This window comes from Ptychodera flava, chromosome 16, assembly GCF_041260155.1.
Source record: "Ptychodera flava strain L36383 chromosome 16, AS_Pfla_20210202, whole genome shotgun sequence".
Classification (NCBI taxonomy): Eukaryota; Metazoa; Hemichordata; class Enteropneusta; family Ptychoderidae; genus Ptychodera; species Ptychodera flava.
Genome location: NC_091943.1, coordinates 34,588,886 through 34,605,762, shown reverse-complemented (window position 1 = coordinate 34,605,762; position 16,877 = coordinate 34,588,886). Strand labels below are relative to the sequence as shown.

Sequence of the window (16,877 nt, the reverse complement as noted above, 5' to 3'; positions counted from 1 at the left end):
CCAAATCACTTTGTACCAAAGTCTCTTTAATGAGCGTTCATCCATTTCAAACATGTTTTACCAGGTTCCGGAAATATACACTGATATGTATCCATCAGTTGCCAATGAAAACCGAAGAATCAAACTTGGTAGGTATTGCAAGAAAATGTAAATACACAACGAATCTTACGTAAATGGACAAATGAATGGTGTTCTTCCATCTCTCTCTCTCTCTCTCTCTCTCTCTCTCTCTCTCTCTCTCTCTCTCTCTCTCTCTCTCTCTCTCTCTCTCTCTCTCTCTCCAGCATTCTTTCATTTATCTATGATCATTTAATCCATCCATCCAGGATCCATCCGATATCCATCCACGTACATGGCTCAGGGCACAAGAAGTATGATAGATAGGTCGTGACGTGCCAGCTAAAGCCACTTGATGGACTGTGTGAAAAGCAACACGTTTACGTATTCATGCTCGTTGCTACTATGATATCTCTGGTAGTATAGTGACGTTGACTGAACCACTTGACGGACTGCATTAAAAGCAATGTGGAATCGTTCAAATGACCATGTGATAATTGTCTTATGACCATATGATAATTGCATTACTCTATGACAAGGGTAAGATCTTTAGTTATTATGGATACTGTCATGCACAAAGGAACATGCATATGAAGAAATTGACATTGGAATAACTACAAACGCCTTGCAATAAGCTTTACTCACGACCAATCCCCATTCCTTTCGCCTACCGACGTGATTAACTCCTTCAGTGACGAACGATGGTCATTTCTTTCTTTGTATCGTAAATGTGAATTGCAAGAGTATATTGATCGCTAGAACAGTTAAACCCGAATCCGTATTTAACGCAAAACGCCAGCGTCCATGTTTGCAGTAACGTCATGGTTATTTAATAATAATGATAATGGGCATGTGTAGAGACATTTCAATACAAAACTTATTTTCAAAGGCAAAAGAGCAAAAGATTCGATTAATTCCTCATTAGACTGGATATCTGAAAGATTTATGATCCCCGTGTAGTCTGAATTCTATTCCATGCCGAAAATCACATGACGTTTACAAACTTGGTTATGGTCTTCCCACAATTCTTTATACTATTCTAGGTATGATTACAGCCATGGATGACGGTATTGCAAAGGTAGTAAACGCTCTTCGAAGGCACGGATTGTTGGATAACACGCTCATTGTGTTTTCCTCTGATGTAAGTTACATGATCTTATACCTGCCTTTTGTCCAGAGATGCGTAGCCAACAGTCAGTAATTTGACATATTCTTCACGAATGTTATATATATATATATATATATATATATATATATATATATATATATATATATATATATATATATATATATATATATATTAAACTCTATTCTCTGCGAAATCGTAGGCTTTAATGTTTTCATTGGAATCGTACAGTGAAAGATAATAAACATTGCATGCTTACATGCTGATAACGTTTTAGTCTTCCTATTATAATTTTTTTTAATTGATGGCAAGAACGATTAAATATCATGATACAATACCTGTATTGATTGCTTGACATATTGCTTGAGGATCATCATCATAACCATCATCATTACAAATGTGATAATCAAACCGTTATATGAATGTTAAAATTATTTTAAAAGTCGTGATGGTTTTCTTCATTGTTTTGACCAAACAGAACGGGGCACCACAGAATGAAAGATTTGAAGGTAACAATTGGCCTCTTCGCGGAGGTAAGGGATCATTGTTCGAAGGAGGTACCCGGGCTGTCGGTTTCATTCATGGTAGTATGCTGGAGAAGACGGGTTACGTCAACAACCAGTAAGGAACCGGGCATTTGATAAAAATATACGATCGTCGTTTCAACCATATTGTATGAACTTAAATTATACCACCGACAAATTCTTCAGTTATCCAAAAATATTAAATTCAAACATTTTTTTCCTCCCTTAGACTTATACATGCCGTTGACTGGTATCCAACGTTATCGACTGTTGCAGGGGCAGAGACGTTAGGTAAATTATAGCTTCTATAATATCCAGTCCGCCATGTCTGTCTTTCAGAGCTTCAATGTGTGGGTACAAAGTATTGAAAACGACTGTAGAGCGTTTGTATGTCTGTCCGTATTTACCTTTGTGTACGTGTGTGAACTGGTATAAGTACTCTGATATTACGTACACATGTAAGTATGGATGACTTGATTGATGGATGCATGGTCGTATTTGATGGATAAATGAGTGTTTCTTTGTGCATGTATATATCTATTTGTCTTTCTGTCCCCTTTACATTGATTTATGTGTATTAATGTGTGCCACATAATATATTTGGGGGTTTTTTTGCGCAAATACATGAGGCCCCATATATTGAAAGGGTTTTCAAGACGTTGTTATGATCTTATTTGTGCATACCCTTTCAAAACGATATTGGGACAGCGTAACAACAATTTCTTTATACTCATTCCTTCAGATCCTGAAATGGATGGTTTAAATGTGTGGAATACCTTGAGAAAGAACGAGCCATCACCAAGAACGGAATTTGTGTACAATATCTTAGAAAGGAAACCTCTCGCTGGCATAAGGTAGATTACTATTCGGATTTGCTTTTGATCTAAATTATTGAACATAAATTAATTAATTTTAGTGATGGCGTAGTGGTGTAGGACACATAATCAGCAAAGTACTCAGCAGTACAGCTGGTTATAAAGTGAACTTCACACTATAATTTATAAGGGCTTAACTTATTGATTGGAACAGATTATTTTAGTTTTAGTTTCTGTTTATTTCGCTAGAAATCGAAACTAAAACACATGAAAAAATGAAGATCGAGAAATCGGTACAATTGTTCAATTTACGTTCTATAATTTAGCAGGTATTCCTAGCGGGGACAACAATGTGTTGACTCAAAGTAAGATTAACTTTAAGAATATAGAAGTTTTCACCAATTTTAAACGTGTAGAATAACTATGAGGCACTGGATCGAGGTAACGATATATCGAATATCACTGATGTACTTCAGTAGTTCGGTATAAAAGTATTGATACTCAACTTACAGCCACCAGTATTCTATTACCTATTAAGGTAGAACGTACCTCGGGGACAGAAATTCGGGCCTTCAAATTTTATCGATTTTCTTCGGACCTAGGCTACCACTTGTGGGGGTTCATTTTGAAGCTCTCGGCAAAAAAAAAGTTTTCATGGTCGTAGTTTTTCGAAAATCGAAAATTTTATTTTTCCCCATAGAGTTAACACAGGGATGGCGGCCATTTTGTATTTCAAATATCGAGAAATCGCAAGTTATTTGTCTCTCTAGTACCGGAGTTTGTACGGTGACCCCTGATTTTTTGCTCACGTGTTCACACACGTGAGCATATGGTTTAGCCATGTCTGTCTGTGTGTGTGTCCGTGTGTCTGTATCCCCATTATCTCAAAAACGGCTGAACGAATTTCAGTCAAATTTGGTAGACATCTTCAGAATTCAAATGGCTAGAACTGAAAAGGTTTTGGTGGGCGTGGCTTGCATATTAATGAAGTTATCACAGTTTTAATTTTTCTGATACATGGTAGTCTATGGGAAGCCGGTATCTGTGGTTTGAGGGCGCTATCCCCACGTTACACTCTGGCTAGATGATGCTGAAATTAGACTCGGTTTCGGATTCGGTTTCGGATTCAGTTTCGGATTCTAGAGACTGAAAGAAATTTTATATTTTCAGCCAATTGTTACACTCTGGAATACTGGATTTTCCTTACTTTCCCTGGACCCTTTTTTCAGCTAAAATAATATCTAATCACACTAAACAAAGTGAAAATAAGTATATAGGGATAACTTAGCAATACAAATTTTTTGACAAAATGTCATGTGATCTCGATGACCTTTGACCTTAAATATGAGTATATGTCCATAACTAAGTAACCACAAATGCTACACCCTTCATATTTGGCATGATGGGAGACCTTATGACATCACATCCTGTACCTCATTAATTATGCCATATCTAATTCTGAGCCAGCCAATAGAGCTAGAGGTCTGATTTTTGGTATATAGGGATAATTCAGCAATACAATTTTTTGACAAAATGTCAGGTGACCCCGATGACCTTTGACCTCAAATATACATATATGGCCATAACTAAGTAACCACAAGTGCTACACCCTTCATATTTGGTATGATGGGAGACCTTATGACATCACATCCTGTACCTAATTAATTATGCACATATCTAATTCTGAGCCAGCCAATAGAGCTAGAGGTCTGATTTTTGGTATATAGGGATAACTTAGCAACACAATTTAACTTGATTTTAGTCATTGAAACTTGCTATATACATCAAAGATACTGTGATATAACATTATTGAAAGTCAAAAGACATTTTTACTTCAGCCAATTCCTAATTTGCATATTAAATGAATTTTCATACTTAGGGATATTCATCTTAAATGACTTGATCAAAATTGATGTAACTTGCTATGTACATTTCAGACACTGTAATACAATATTATTGAAAGTCATTAATGATTTCTCTTCAGCAAATTCCTAATTTGCATGTTTAATGAACTTTCCTAATTAGAGATATATATCTGAATTGACTTGACCAAAGTTGACAAAACTTGCTACATATATTGCAGGTACCATGATACAACATTATTGACAATCATTAAGCATTTTTACTTAAGTCAATTCCTAATTTACATATTTAATGAACTTTGCTTATTAGGGATATATACTGGGATTTACTTGATCAAAGTTGGCAAAACATGACAACATTGATGATTATACCTGGTTAAAACAATATCGAAAGTCATTTCACATTTTCATGTCAGCTAATTTACAATTTGCATATCTAATGAGCTTTCACAGCTTGGCATATATGGCTTGAAGGACTTGGCCAACGGTAATTACACTTGCTATATAAATGGTGATACAATGACAGCAGTCAAAGAACTTTAATATTTTTATTTCAGCTAATTACATATTTGTATACTTCATGACCTTTGAGAATTAATCAGCGGTGATTATTGTTCATTATGTTGATCATAATACTTTCAATGAAGTTGCAAACATGTGGCAAAGGTTCAAATTTACACATAACTGTATGAAACACGTGAGCATTTTCAGTTCATATCTGGTTATTCTTGCTTTGGTAAGAGAATGGTTGAAAGTTTCACTGAGGAAAGTTTGAGCAAAAGTTTACGTCTTTCACTTTCGAGGTGCATATTACCTTAATTGAAATTATATAATTTTTTAATTTTATGCATAAGCTGTCGTGAAATATCGTTTTCGTTAACGTTTACAGGTTTCTCACAAGATTGCCTAAATGATGAAAAGGAAATGGCTTACTGTTATCTACACCTGCGTAATTCACGTTTGGTTTTCTGTTTCTGCAGGGTTCATGACTACAAGTTGATAGTGGGTAATTCTCACTTTTCAGGTAGGTCACCAATCATGCGCAATGGAAAGTTGTCTTCTAATTGTAGAAAAGTGCTAAATACAAAACGTGTGTTGTGGTGAGGCATTAGACATAGTAGCTTCAGGTAGAAGACGAGACCTTCCTTTAAAGCTGGGTTTTGCATACTCGATAATGGACGAAACATCGGCAGAGTGGCGCCGTTTATGACCATTTGAAATAAAGCTATTGCAATATCCAGCATATCATACTCTTTAATTTCTCTAGCCTGTTAAACTACGCACCTTTTTATATGTCTCCATCTACCAATCCCTTACATACATACATACATACATACATACATACATACATACATACATACATACATACATACATACATACATACATACATACATACATACATACATACATACATACATACATACATACATACATACATACATACATACAAACATACATACATGTACATACACATGTGTGTGATATTATTTTTTCTGATCATTTGTAAACCTTTTATCTTATCTTTCATTTTTCTGTGTTTTCTGTAGCATGCAGAGTTCCACCCCCAGAGACCAAATTGAAATTTGAAATTGAATGTACATCTTTGATAAGAAACGGCGTTTATTTGTACGACTTAAAAAGTAAGCCCAATAAAAACACTTTGCAGTGTCACATGGCATCTCTCACACTAATTTTAGGAGTACAAGCATACTGATATAGTATATAAACTTATTAGCATCAACATGTTATTGGCCTCAATGAAGCGATGACGGTGTCGTTTTATAGGTAATCGATGTCATCGCTATTATAATAAGCGTACATACCAGTGACATAATATTGTAATATGTCGTCTATGATAATTTAAGAATATAGAGTCAGAGTAGCAAATTTATTTGAAAGATATAGGCAACGGGTCTTCTTTTGTCCTCTATCCCCTTTCCTGTATTACCTTTTCTGTGGAAATGGTGACTTCTTTAGCAACCAGGCTTTGAACACCTGTGCACAAGTCAATCAATATTGTCATCTTATGAACCCTGATAAGATGCAGAAGATAACACATTGTGATATCAGAAACAGATACAAGGGAAAAATAAACTTTTCGTCGACTGACAGAACATTAAAAGACAGCAAATTCATATTTTTGTTACTATAACTTCGTGTACAAATTGAGTCTACCAATTAATTTTTGACGTTACTTATTTTCTATCTTACTGCGCCGGAAGACGACCCGACCGAAAGTTTTAATCTAGCAGAGAAAATGCCGCAGAGAGTAAAAGAAATGAACACACGGATAGAAGAGTACAAGAAGAAACTTGTGCCCACATTGGATCGAGGCATTTCTGTAGCGCTACTTTCAGACCCACAAAATTTTGGAGGTGCCTGGGCGCCTGGATGGTGTTAATACCAAGACGGTTGAATTCTTCTATGTATAATTTTCAAAGATTGCCGAAGCTGAACTTTCAAAGTACCGATATTATTATTTCTTTCAAACGATCGCTTCATGCCATTGTATAATACGAACTTTAGGTATACTAGACAATTCATTCCCATGTTACAAAGCGCTTTGCTATTTTCGTTGAGATCTAAAATTAGGAATGGCAATACCACTGTACAGAAAGTTTTATGAGAATTGTCTTGCGTCATTAATTTTTAATTTAAAATTTCAATGTATACTTGTCTGGTTTCCAGAATGTTTAAGATAGCATTACGTCACCACATTTGTCGTTGGAGGCAAAACGAAATCCAAGTAAAAAATAAACTGTCCGTTCGCATTCTGTGCAAAGTTTAAAATATTAGTATCCCAGAGGCTAATGGCAGTCCATAGGACATCCTGAAAAAGTAATCGTGGCTTACTTTCGCTCGATCGTTGACTGTGCGAAATAGTGCTTGAAAGCAAAAGCCGTATTAGCGAGTTATAATAGCAATGCATTCACATGTACGATATGTGTACTGTGATGACAGAAAAAAGGCGACGATGTAAGCGATTGTATTTAAAAGAAATTTATCCAAACTAATCACTAAATTAAGTGATAAAGCACAAGCTGTAAAAATGTACAGGCTACTTATCTTAGCTCGGGTGGAACAAACTCCCTGATTAGTCTCCGGAGTTGAGTCAGAGAGCCAAACTGATGGGTGAGGCTTGCAGAGGTCACAGAACAAGTCAGCGTGATTGCAAAGGTCTTGATTTAAACACATATTGTGATCTCAAAGAGTCTGACTGAAAACCTGTACCGTCCTATATTTGTATTAAGTGATTCTTGTAGAGAATATAAGAACAATCTAGAATTTCTATTGATATGCTAATCAGTGTTCTAAAATATTTTCACTTGTAGTAAACATGACTAAGGTCATGGAGGAGAATGACCTTAAGAATGTTCTAGGCTAATTAAACTCAGGTTATTGTTGGCGGAGAATGATGTACATCAAAAAAAGAAATTTATCAAAGAAAAAATATATCATTTTTACAAATGATATTACAAGTGTGAACAAAGATAAACTCTAAATACGAGAGAGACAGTCTGCAATCCAATTGTCTCTGCCCTTGATATGTCTTATATCAAGGTTAAACTCCTGTAACAATAAACTCCATCTTAACAGTATCTGATTTTGCCTATTAATTTCTGCATAAAACAAAAGAGTTGTGATCAATATAAACCACTATCACCTGACTTGAAGAAGTAACATAAACTTCAAAATGCTGTAAAGCTAATATCTGAGATAAACACTCTTTTTCAATTGTAGAGTACTATTTCTGGGATTTGTAAACTTTCATGAAAAGTAGCAGACAGGTTGATCTATCCCATGACTATTGACTATCCTTTTGCAACAGAACAGCACTAGCAGCCACATCGCTAGCATGCACAGCTAATTTGAACGGCGAACTGAAATTTTATGCAGACAAGATTGTAGCAGTTTGAGGTATAGACTATTCCCCTTCTCTTAGGAAGGGGTAGCGTAGACAGTACCCTCGAACAACGAATCTTTCAGTCTATTCAATATGATTAAGTGTATCAGATGCCTCTTCTGACGAAACAAACTATACTTTCCTTTTTAAGGTTCAAAGACAAGAAATTGACCTTTTAAATCTAACAATTCTCTAGTGATTAATAGCTCAGATCCCCGTAAATAATATATTTTCTGAAAGCCTAGATATAGCGGAAAATTCCCAAAAATTACAAAATTGTAGCTTTCATCATAATTTATATATATCACATTCGCTCATCCCTATGAGCCTGTATACCAAATATCAAAGCTGTCAGACAAGCAGTTTTGGTAAAAACAATTTTTTTGACCAAAAATGACAAAAATTGCCTTAAAAATACAATTTGCATATTTCTGCACAATTTGAATAAATTTGAAAAGACCATCCCCAGGGACCTACGTACCAAATATCAAAGCTATCTGATCTGTAGTTTTGAAGAAAACGAGTTTAAATGATTTTTTGACCAAAAATGACAAAAATGGCCTTAAAAATATAAATATACATATTTCACCACGATTTGAAGAAATATAACTGAAACTGCATATCAAATATCAAAGCAATCGGACATGCGGTTTCAGAGAAGAAGACTTTTTAGCAAAAACTGGCCAAACACTACAAATATGCAAATTTCACAACGATTTTAAATGAACTTTAGTAAGGTCACAACAAATGAACTGCATATCAAATTTCAAATCAATCTAACTTGTGGTTTCAGAGGCTAAGGCAATTAGTGACGGACGGACGGACGGACGGCAGACGACGACGGAAAATCAGCCTTTTTGATAAGCTCTGCGTTGCTGACAGCGGAGCTAAGAAAACATGGTCTTAAAAAGTAGGCGACTTTCAAAATATATATAATATATATTGTTACGTGCAGAGAAAACGAACAAAAGGTGTGAACTCAGCAGTTAACGTTTAAACAAAATTTATTACGAAATAAAACTAATTGCTAAGTTAGGGATAGGATACAAGCTTTAAAGTGTACAGACTACTTATCTCAGCTGGGACGGCAAAGCTCCAGTCTCAGAGTTGTAACAGTCAGTTGGATGAATGAACAGTCCTTTGGCTTGCAGGCTTGAGCTGCACAAAGACCACAGTATAAATCCAGCGTTGACAGTGAAGGTCTTGAAAAGTCTTGAGAATGACTACTGCTGGAGTTTAGTAACACACAAGAGACACAATCCCAAAAGTCTGACTGGAAGCTGTGCACGTCCCTTTTATAAAGGCATATAAGAACAATCTAGAACTTTTATTGACATGCTAATTACTGTTCTAAAATTATCTCCCTTACACAACTAATCAACTTTCCAGAACATTCCAACATGACTAATTGAATTCAAGGTTGTGAGGTCATCAAGGGCAGTGACCTTGGAATGTTCTAGACTAATTGAACTCAGGTCATGATGAGTGTGGGGGAAATGACCTACATAACACACCCCTCTTCAAAAAAAGAAAATTTTTCAAAGAAAATCTTTCTTTTACAAATGTAATCTTGAAAGGATTTAAGTACTCAAATTTTGTTTTACTCTAAAGTAAAATTTCTTGAAAGTGAACAACAATAAACTCTAAATACGAGAGAGACAGTCTGCAATTAAATTGTCTCTGCCTTTGATATGTCTAATGTCAAGATAAACTCCTGTAACATTAAACTCCATCTTAGCAATCTCTGATTTTTGCCTTTGTTCATTGATAAACGTCTTGATGTCACTCCGGATGCACCTTTTAAATTCCTCAATCAAAACAAGCTGTCGTAATTTGTCATAATTCTGACTGACCTTTTCAGAAGAACACCAACGATCAAACAGTTGTTCTTTTGTTCGAGCAAATTCAACATAAGTTTGATCCTTCACCTTCTCACAATCCCTAAATTTCTGACGGTAAGCTTCAGGCACCAACTCATAGCCCTTGAGAATTAATTCCTTCACAGAATCATAATTTGAAGCCTGCTCTACTGACAACTGAATGTAAATTTCTCTGGCTTTACCCACCAAAGCACTCTGCAAAAGCATAGACCAGGACTCCTTAGGCCAATTCAGACTCTGAGCAATTTTCTCAAAATGAAGGAAATATTTATCAACATCCTTTTCTTGGAAAGGGGGAACTAACCTGAAATGCTTAGTGATGTCAAACTTGTCTGAAGGGAAGAATTTTCCTGACTGTCCAAGCTCTAAACGTTTCATTTCTAATCTTTCCTGCCTATCTTTCTCTCTCTGTCTTTCTTCCATTTCTAATTGCATTTGTATTTTTTCTTTTTCTAATGCCTGTCTCTCCTTTTTCCATTTGTAATTCTAGTTTCTTGATCTCCAAATTTGTCTGCAATTCTAATTCTAATTTTCTGAGTTCAGAGGTAGACTCGGGCTCATAATCTTTCAGGGTGGATTCCTCAAATTGGCCTAAATCAACTAGATGTTTGGCAATACGGTACTGTATTTCCTCTTGCGCATAGATCTTTTGACTTCTACTTTAAGGAAATTGGCCAGTGCAATGAGGTCGTCTTTTCTGAGGGAATCAAATGTGTCCTGATCAAGGTCATCCATTTCCTCTGGTTTAAATTCCGCCATGATTAAATTTCGCTGAGTTCACAGTATACAGTAGTTTTGAAAAGGCTGTCAAAATGTTGTCAAACGGCTCAAAATATTCGTATCCCGGACAAGCCCCCAATTTGTTACGTGCAGAGAAAACGAACAAAAGGGTGAACTCAGCAGTTAACGTTTAAACAAAATTTATTACGAAAATAAAACTAATTGCTAAGTTAGGGATAGAGTACAAGCTTTAAAGTGTACAGACTACTTATCTCAGCTGGGACGGCAAAGCTCCAGTCTCAGAGTTGTAACAGTCAGTTGGATGAATGAACAGTCCTTTGGCTTGCAGGCTTGAAGCTGCACAAAGACCACAGTATAAATCCAGCGTTGACAGTGAAGGTCTTGAAAAGTCTTGAGAATGACTACTGCTGGAGTTTATGTAACACACAAGAGACACGATCCCAAAGTCTGACTGGAAGCTGTGCACGTCCTTTTATAAAGGCATATAAGAACAATCTAGAACTTTTATTGACATGCTAATTACTGTTCTAAAATTATCTCCCTTACACAACTAATCAACTTTCAGAACATTCCAAACATGACTAATTGAATTCAAGGTTGTGAGGTCATCAAGGGCAGTGACCTTGAGAATGTTCTAGACTAATTGAACTCAGGTCATGATGAGTGTGGGGGAAATGACCTACATAACAATATATAATATATATATATATATATATATATATATATATATATATATAATATATTCACACTACATAAACATTATATGGTGTAGTAGTCATGAATGCTAGTGTTGTTTGGGCCTGGTGTGGTTCTGCTCCTATCGTACCTGTGTCATCTGTTCACAATATCGGCAGTCTTTTTAACAATGATCACATGTACACTAGGTAATCAATATACAGCCTTCTCCGCCGCATTAGATCTCTACGACGCTCCCTCACTATAATAATCAAGCATACCAAACCTTAATACATGCAACCATGTCAGCCACCATTGACTGTTGTAATTCACTTCTATATGGACTCCTAGATAACACATTAGGCCTGTTACAACGAGCTCAAAATGCTGCAGGGAGAATAATTACACGCACTAGGAAATTTACGCCAATCACCCCAGTTCTCACCCATCTCCATTGGTTACCAGTTCGTCCAATGACTACAAAATTTTGCTGTTAACCTTCAAAGCTATTCACAACCAGACTCCTGTATTCCAACTCGTACACTCCGTTTATCCACCAAGAAACTTTTAACATGTACAACCTACAAAACCATCGCCTATGGCGGCCGTGCATTTTCATACGCTGCACCTTAACTATGGGAGGCACTACCACTCAACATCAGAGAATCCCCTAACTTGGAAACTTTCAAAAGAAAACTGAATTCACGCACATACTCTCCAGAGCATACAGGGTAGTTTAGCCATTGAGCGTCACAGAGCAAAAACTTTTTTGGATATTGTGCGGGTTTTTCAACTTATAACATTGCTATAACCAACAAAGAGCTGTTCTGGTGTTTATGATTGCTAGAAATTCTTTCGATCTTTGATTTACCTGCAATGTCATATTCAAGTAAACATATCATGAACAGCTTTAAATCTACACCACATTTTTAAACATAGAGAGCAACACGGGAGTGCCTGAACCACACTTCAAGTCTTCGATAGCCTCTACTTTGGTTAATTCCGATAATCTCATCCCAGACATAAGGCAACAGGTGCAGCGTGTCAACATTGCAATATTCCATGAGAGTAGATACGAACCATGTAACACGTGTTTTGAAATGCCCTTTTATATACTAACATGAATGCAGAAAGAGAACTGCAGCTTTATACAAAACGCCGACAAAACTACAAACGTTGGTTCCGTTCAACACATCGTCGCGGTCCCCGGATAATGTGACACTGTCTTGCACTGATGCAGCCTCCTCCGGTGTTCTACTGAAGTATGGCGGAGAAAATCTGAAGCTAACAAAGCAAAAGCAATGCACGGGTGCCTGCCTTGTAAATTTGATAGAATAATTTTGTTTGACGGGACCACAACATTTTCTATTATTTTTGCATTTTTCCATGTCAGAAATCAAATTCCTATGAATATCTGTGAAAAGGCATATTTAATGTTTTTGAGTAAAATATCTCTTATAGGGATATCTAGTGTTTGGTGGCCTTAATGAAAAGGATCAGGACTTTGTCATGCTTTTCATATGAACTGCCGATTTCATGATTAGTACACTTTGCAAAACATACTTTCAATTTGCCAACATAAAGATATCTCTGACACATATCTCGGATATATTAAAGTTCCATTCCCAAAGGACGCGCCGAAAAATATTAAATCATCCAGATATCTCTGATATATATGTCTGATATAATATAGTCACGCGCCCGAAGGTCGTGCTGAAAAATGTATGTCTGATATGTTAAAGTTAGGCGCCCGAAGGGCGCGCCAAAAACGAAATCGAATAATGAAATTCGTAGCATGTGTGATGTATTTTAGGCAAATATGAGCCTGTATTAAAATTCAAAAACACACTGCTCCCCCCCCCCTTTTGGGCATTTCAAACACATGGTGACCCCCATCACTAAAGTCAAAAACAAAGTAACCGCCATGATTCCACCGCTCCCCAGGCAGTAGAAACTGACAAGTCCCTAAATATGCCTCCAGTGCTCTCAATAGAAGATTGACGAGCAAAATATGTACACGATTCTCTTTAAGCGGGACAAATTCTCTTTAATTCAAAAGTCGTACAAATTTGAGATTTCTGCTTGATTCATTTGTGCACATGTGTGTTTGCATTGGTCCATAAAGTGTGGCAACATGTGGCGCCAAACTAGTGAAATGTCAACGGATCATATATCATCTTCCACCACTCATAAACGACAGACCTGTGTCCCCTAATCAGTCTACTACCGTGTTCAATCAACGGCTTATGAAAAAGGCGTCATTCAAGTAATCGATAAATTTGGACATCACTAAACATTTCAAAATCACAGACTCATTACTGTGAAAAACAGTGAAGTGTTCCCATAGGAAACTCATTCTCCTGGTTGTTTGTTTTTTGTTTGTTTGTGCGTGATTGTTTATTACTTAAGTTTATGTGTGATTATTTCCATATACAATAAAGAACCAATAAAGAGTTGTCAAATTTTCACACGCAACTGAAATTTGTTAACTGATTTATAGGCCCAGTAATTATCCCTTTCCACCAAAAATCAGACTTCTGGCTCTATTTGCTAACCTAGAATTAGATATGTGCATAATTAATGATGTACAGAATGATGTAAGGGTCAAAGGTCAGGGAAACCCCAAAATTTGGGTATGCAGTTTGGTTCCATACAAGTCATTTTTCAATAGACACTAGTCCTCTAAAACTCTTAGGTAGGATAGGATAAAGCGATAGCTCAGGCGCAGAGGTGTAGGGAAGGTCAAAGGTCATAGAAAATTCGAAAAAATAATACTTTAAAAATTTTCTCTTGACAGGACTTTTGACCTTGAAATTTGGCATATAGGAACCTGGCTCTTTGATCAACAAAGTATTTGCAGGGAAATTTGATTGTTAATTTTGATGCTAATGAGGTTAGTTTTTAAGTTAAAATCCATGACGGCCGCAAGAGAAAGGGTCTAAATATAATTGATATGGATTGCGCCACATAGGGAGAGGGTCACTGTTTGTTGCTCATGTAAACTTCGTTCGGGAGTGTCACTTTTTTCTTGCAAATACTTTTGACGGGACACTTTTGTAAAAACACCGGCCGTCCCTCCCTGTAATTTCTTTCCAATCCCTCTGTATGTAGAATGTGTCAACAATCATATTGCAGGGTACTACTTTATGCGTATAGAAGGCACCGTTGAACCCTAATGATGATTTCTCAGTGTCTATGAATCGAAAAAGTCAATTTGAGTGAAAATGCATGTACTTATAGCTTAAACTGCAGAACATGAATCGTGAATCTTGAATCGTGAATCTTGAATTAGGCTTACCCGTACTGTAGTGACCTTTATGCTATAATGCGTTAGTCTCGAGGCGAGTGAAGTGCAGCAACATGTGTGGCATTCCACATAGCTGAGAATACAAAACCGATCATATCCAGCTGTTGTGACAAACAGCACTGTTGCCGTAAGCGCCTCTGACAACAAAATTTTAATCTATGAAAAGTTGTGATCACAGGTACTGACGGCCATACTCAGTCTCACTGGTTGGCTCAAAGCCATGCATTTCACTCAGAATGTTAGGTGCTAATTTTGGCCCTGATTATGCGCCGTAAACATACAATTTACATCTAAACTATAAACCTGGAGGTAACAACACATTTCAAAGTCACAGACTCATTACTATGAAAACCGAAGGACATTCGCTTTGATTTAATGCAAGTAGGCCTACATATGTAAAAGTGATAATTATTTTTTCTTAACTATTGTTAATAATTAAATATTTACGGAATAATGTCCCTCTCAAGGGCAACAAGGGACGAAAGGAAACTTTGCACAAAATAATGTAAGAAACTAAGCCGTGTACATTATGGCGTGGAAAGTTTACTTGAGTCCATTAAGGTCCGGAGTAATTTGGTTGTTTATAGTTTTGGCAATGCTAGGGAATTTATAGATGTCGAAAACATTTGAGGCCACAATACGGGACATTTAGAGACATTATCAGTAATTATCTTGGGGATAACGTCACAAAAATCTCTGTATTGACAAAGCTATGATTACTTTATTTAAAGATAAACATTTTACAGCACAGTAAAGCAACGTGAAAGCAATATGAAATTTCAAAATCAATTTTCAGTGACACTGGAAAAAGGGATGACTCTCGTGAGCGATGCAACCGTGCAGTGGTCATGTGAAAGGTGGTCATGCACGCCCCGTTTTGTAGTAACTTGAAAATTTAGCTATTGAAATGGTGTCATATTGTGACATTTTGGGTGGATTTTAGACATGTGCAAACCATAAATTAGAAATTACAATTTTAACTGTTCTGCAACACTGAAAAAAGGATTGATATTTTGTGACAGATAGTGGTGCAATGCAACAATGCAGTGTTCAGGGGGAGGGGGTCAAATACGTCTAATGACAGAAATGCCTCACGGGTATCGATTAAAGCACGTCCTTGCGTATGCGTATCATTTAGTAATGCAAATAACGTCATGTTAACGTGCACAGAGTGATATAGGTTTTAATGAATACAAAATAACTTCGACAATTTGAGGTTTGTCAAGAGTTGTTACGAACACGTAACCCGGAGTGGCTAACGTTTGAATGACAGCATAGTTTATTTAGGGGAACTTTGGAAATACACGCCTAATATAATATTTGAAAGTTTGAAAAAATATCGGTCATTAACATGTAAATAATCAGCTCATGGTAAAGCTTAACGTGCGAAAAATATTGTCGAAAAATGAATGTTATGTTCATTATTCTAGCAACTTTATTGATCTAATATTTAAAAGGTAAGGCCACAAAGAAAAAAATGTTCATCGTAATCGCCGCTTCTACTTTGCCCGGTTTGGATTTTTTTATTTCGGCAAATTAATACTTCTGCATTGGAGATACTTTAGAAACGCCCCTGTCGCCCTACACTTCGTCGGGTTTTCGTGGCCATGTGGGATTCTGAATGAGACTTCCGACGTGTCTGCACTGAGCTCTGTCAACACGTTGTTGCGACGTCTGAATTTTGCAAATCACGACACAAACTGGGTCAATTTTTGGCTGAAATTTCTCCTTTTTTTGATTGTTAGTACACCATGACTATTAATTTGATCGCCAGCATTCGGCAAAAATTTCAAGGAACCGCGGTTACCTTTTGCCTAAAAGAATTAAAATAACAAAAACCATTTCGCTCGCCGCTCTTGACCCTTCGTCCAAAAATTCCCATGAGCAAGATTTTTTTTCTCTGGCCTAATTCACTAATTTTCCCGAATAATTAGAATTAATAGAGGGGCCGATTTTGCTTGGGGTTTATGTATAGATTGATTGAT

The 16,877-nt window shown here is 36.5% G+C and overlaps 1 protein-coding gene across 1 annotated transcript in view; it reads left to right on the top strand.

Annotated features, from left to right (window-relative positions):
- Positions 1 to 7,984, top strand: part of LOC139114675 (arylsulfatase B-like) — a 95,666-nt gene extending 87,682 nt beyond the window's left edge. The window contains exons 8-15 of the mRNA XM_070676539.1: positions 65 to 128; positions 1,101 to 1,198; positions 1,662 to 1,804; positions 1,937 to 1,998; positions 2,450 to 2,561; positions 5,365 to 5,408; positions 5,933 to 6,025; positions 6,608 to 7,984. Coding sequence (XP_070532640.1) covers positions 65 to 128; positions 1,101 to 1,198; positions 1,662 to 1,804; positions 1,937 to 1,998; positions 2,450 to 2,561; positions 5,365 to 5,408; positions 5,933 to 6,025; positions 6,608 to 6,786 — 795 coding nt within the window. The 3' untranslated portion in view covers positions 6,787 to 7,984. The remainder of the gene's footprint in view (positions 1 to 64; positions 129 to 1,100; positions 1,199 to 1,661; positions 1,805 to 1,936; positions 1,999 to 2,449; positions 2,562 to 5,364; positions 5,409 to 5,932; positions 6,026 to 6,607) is intronic.
- Positions 7,985 to 16,877: the final 8,893 nt, after the last annotated feature.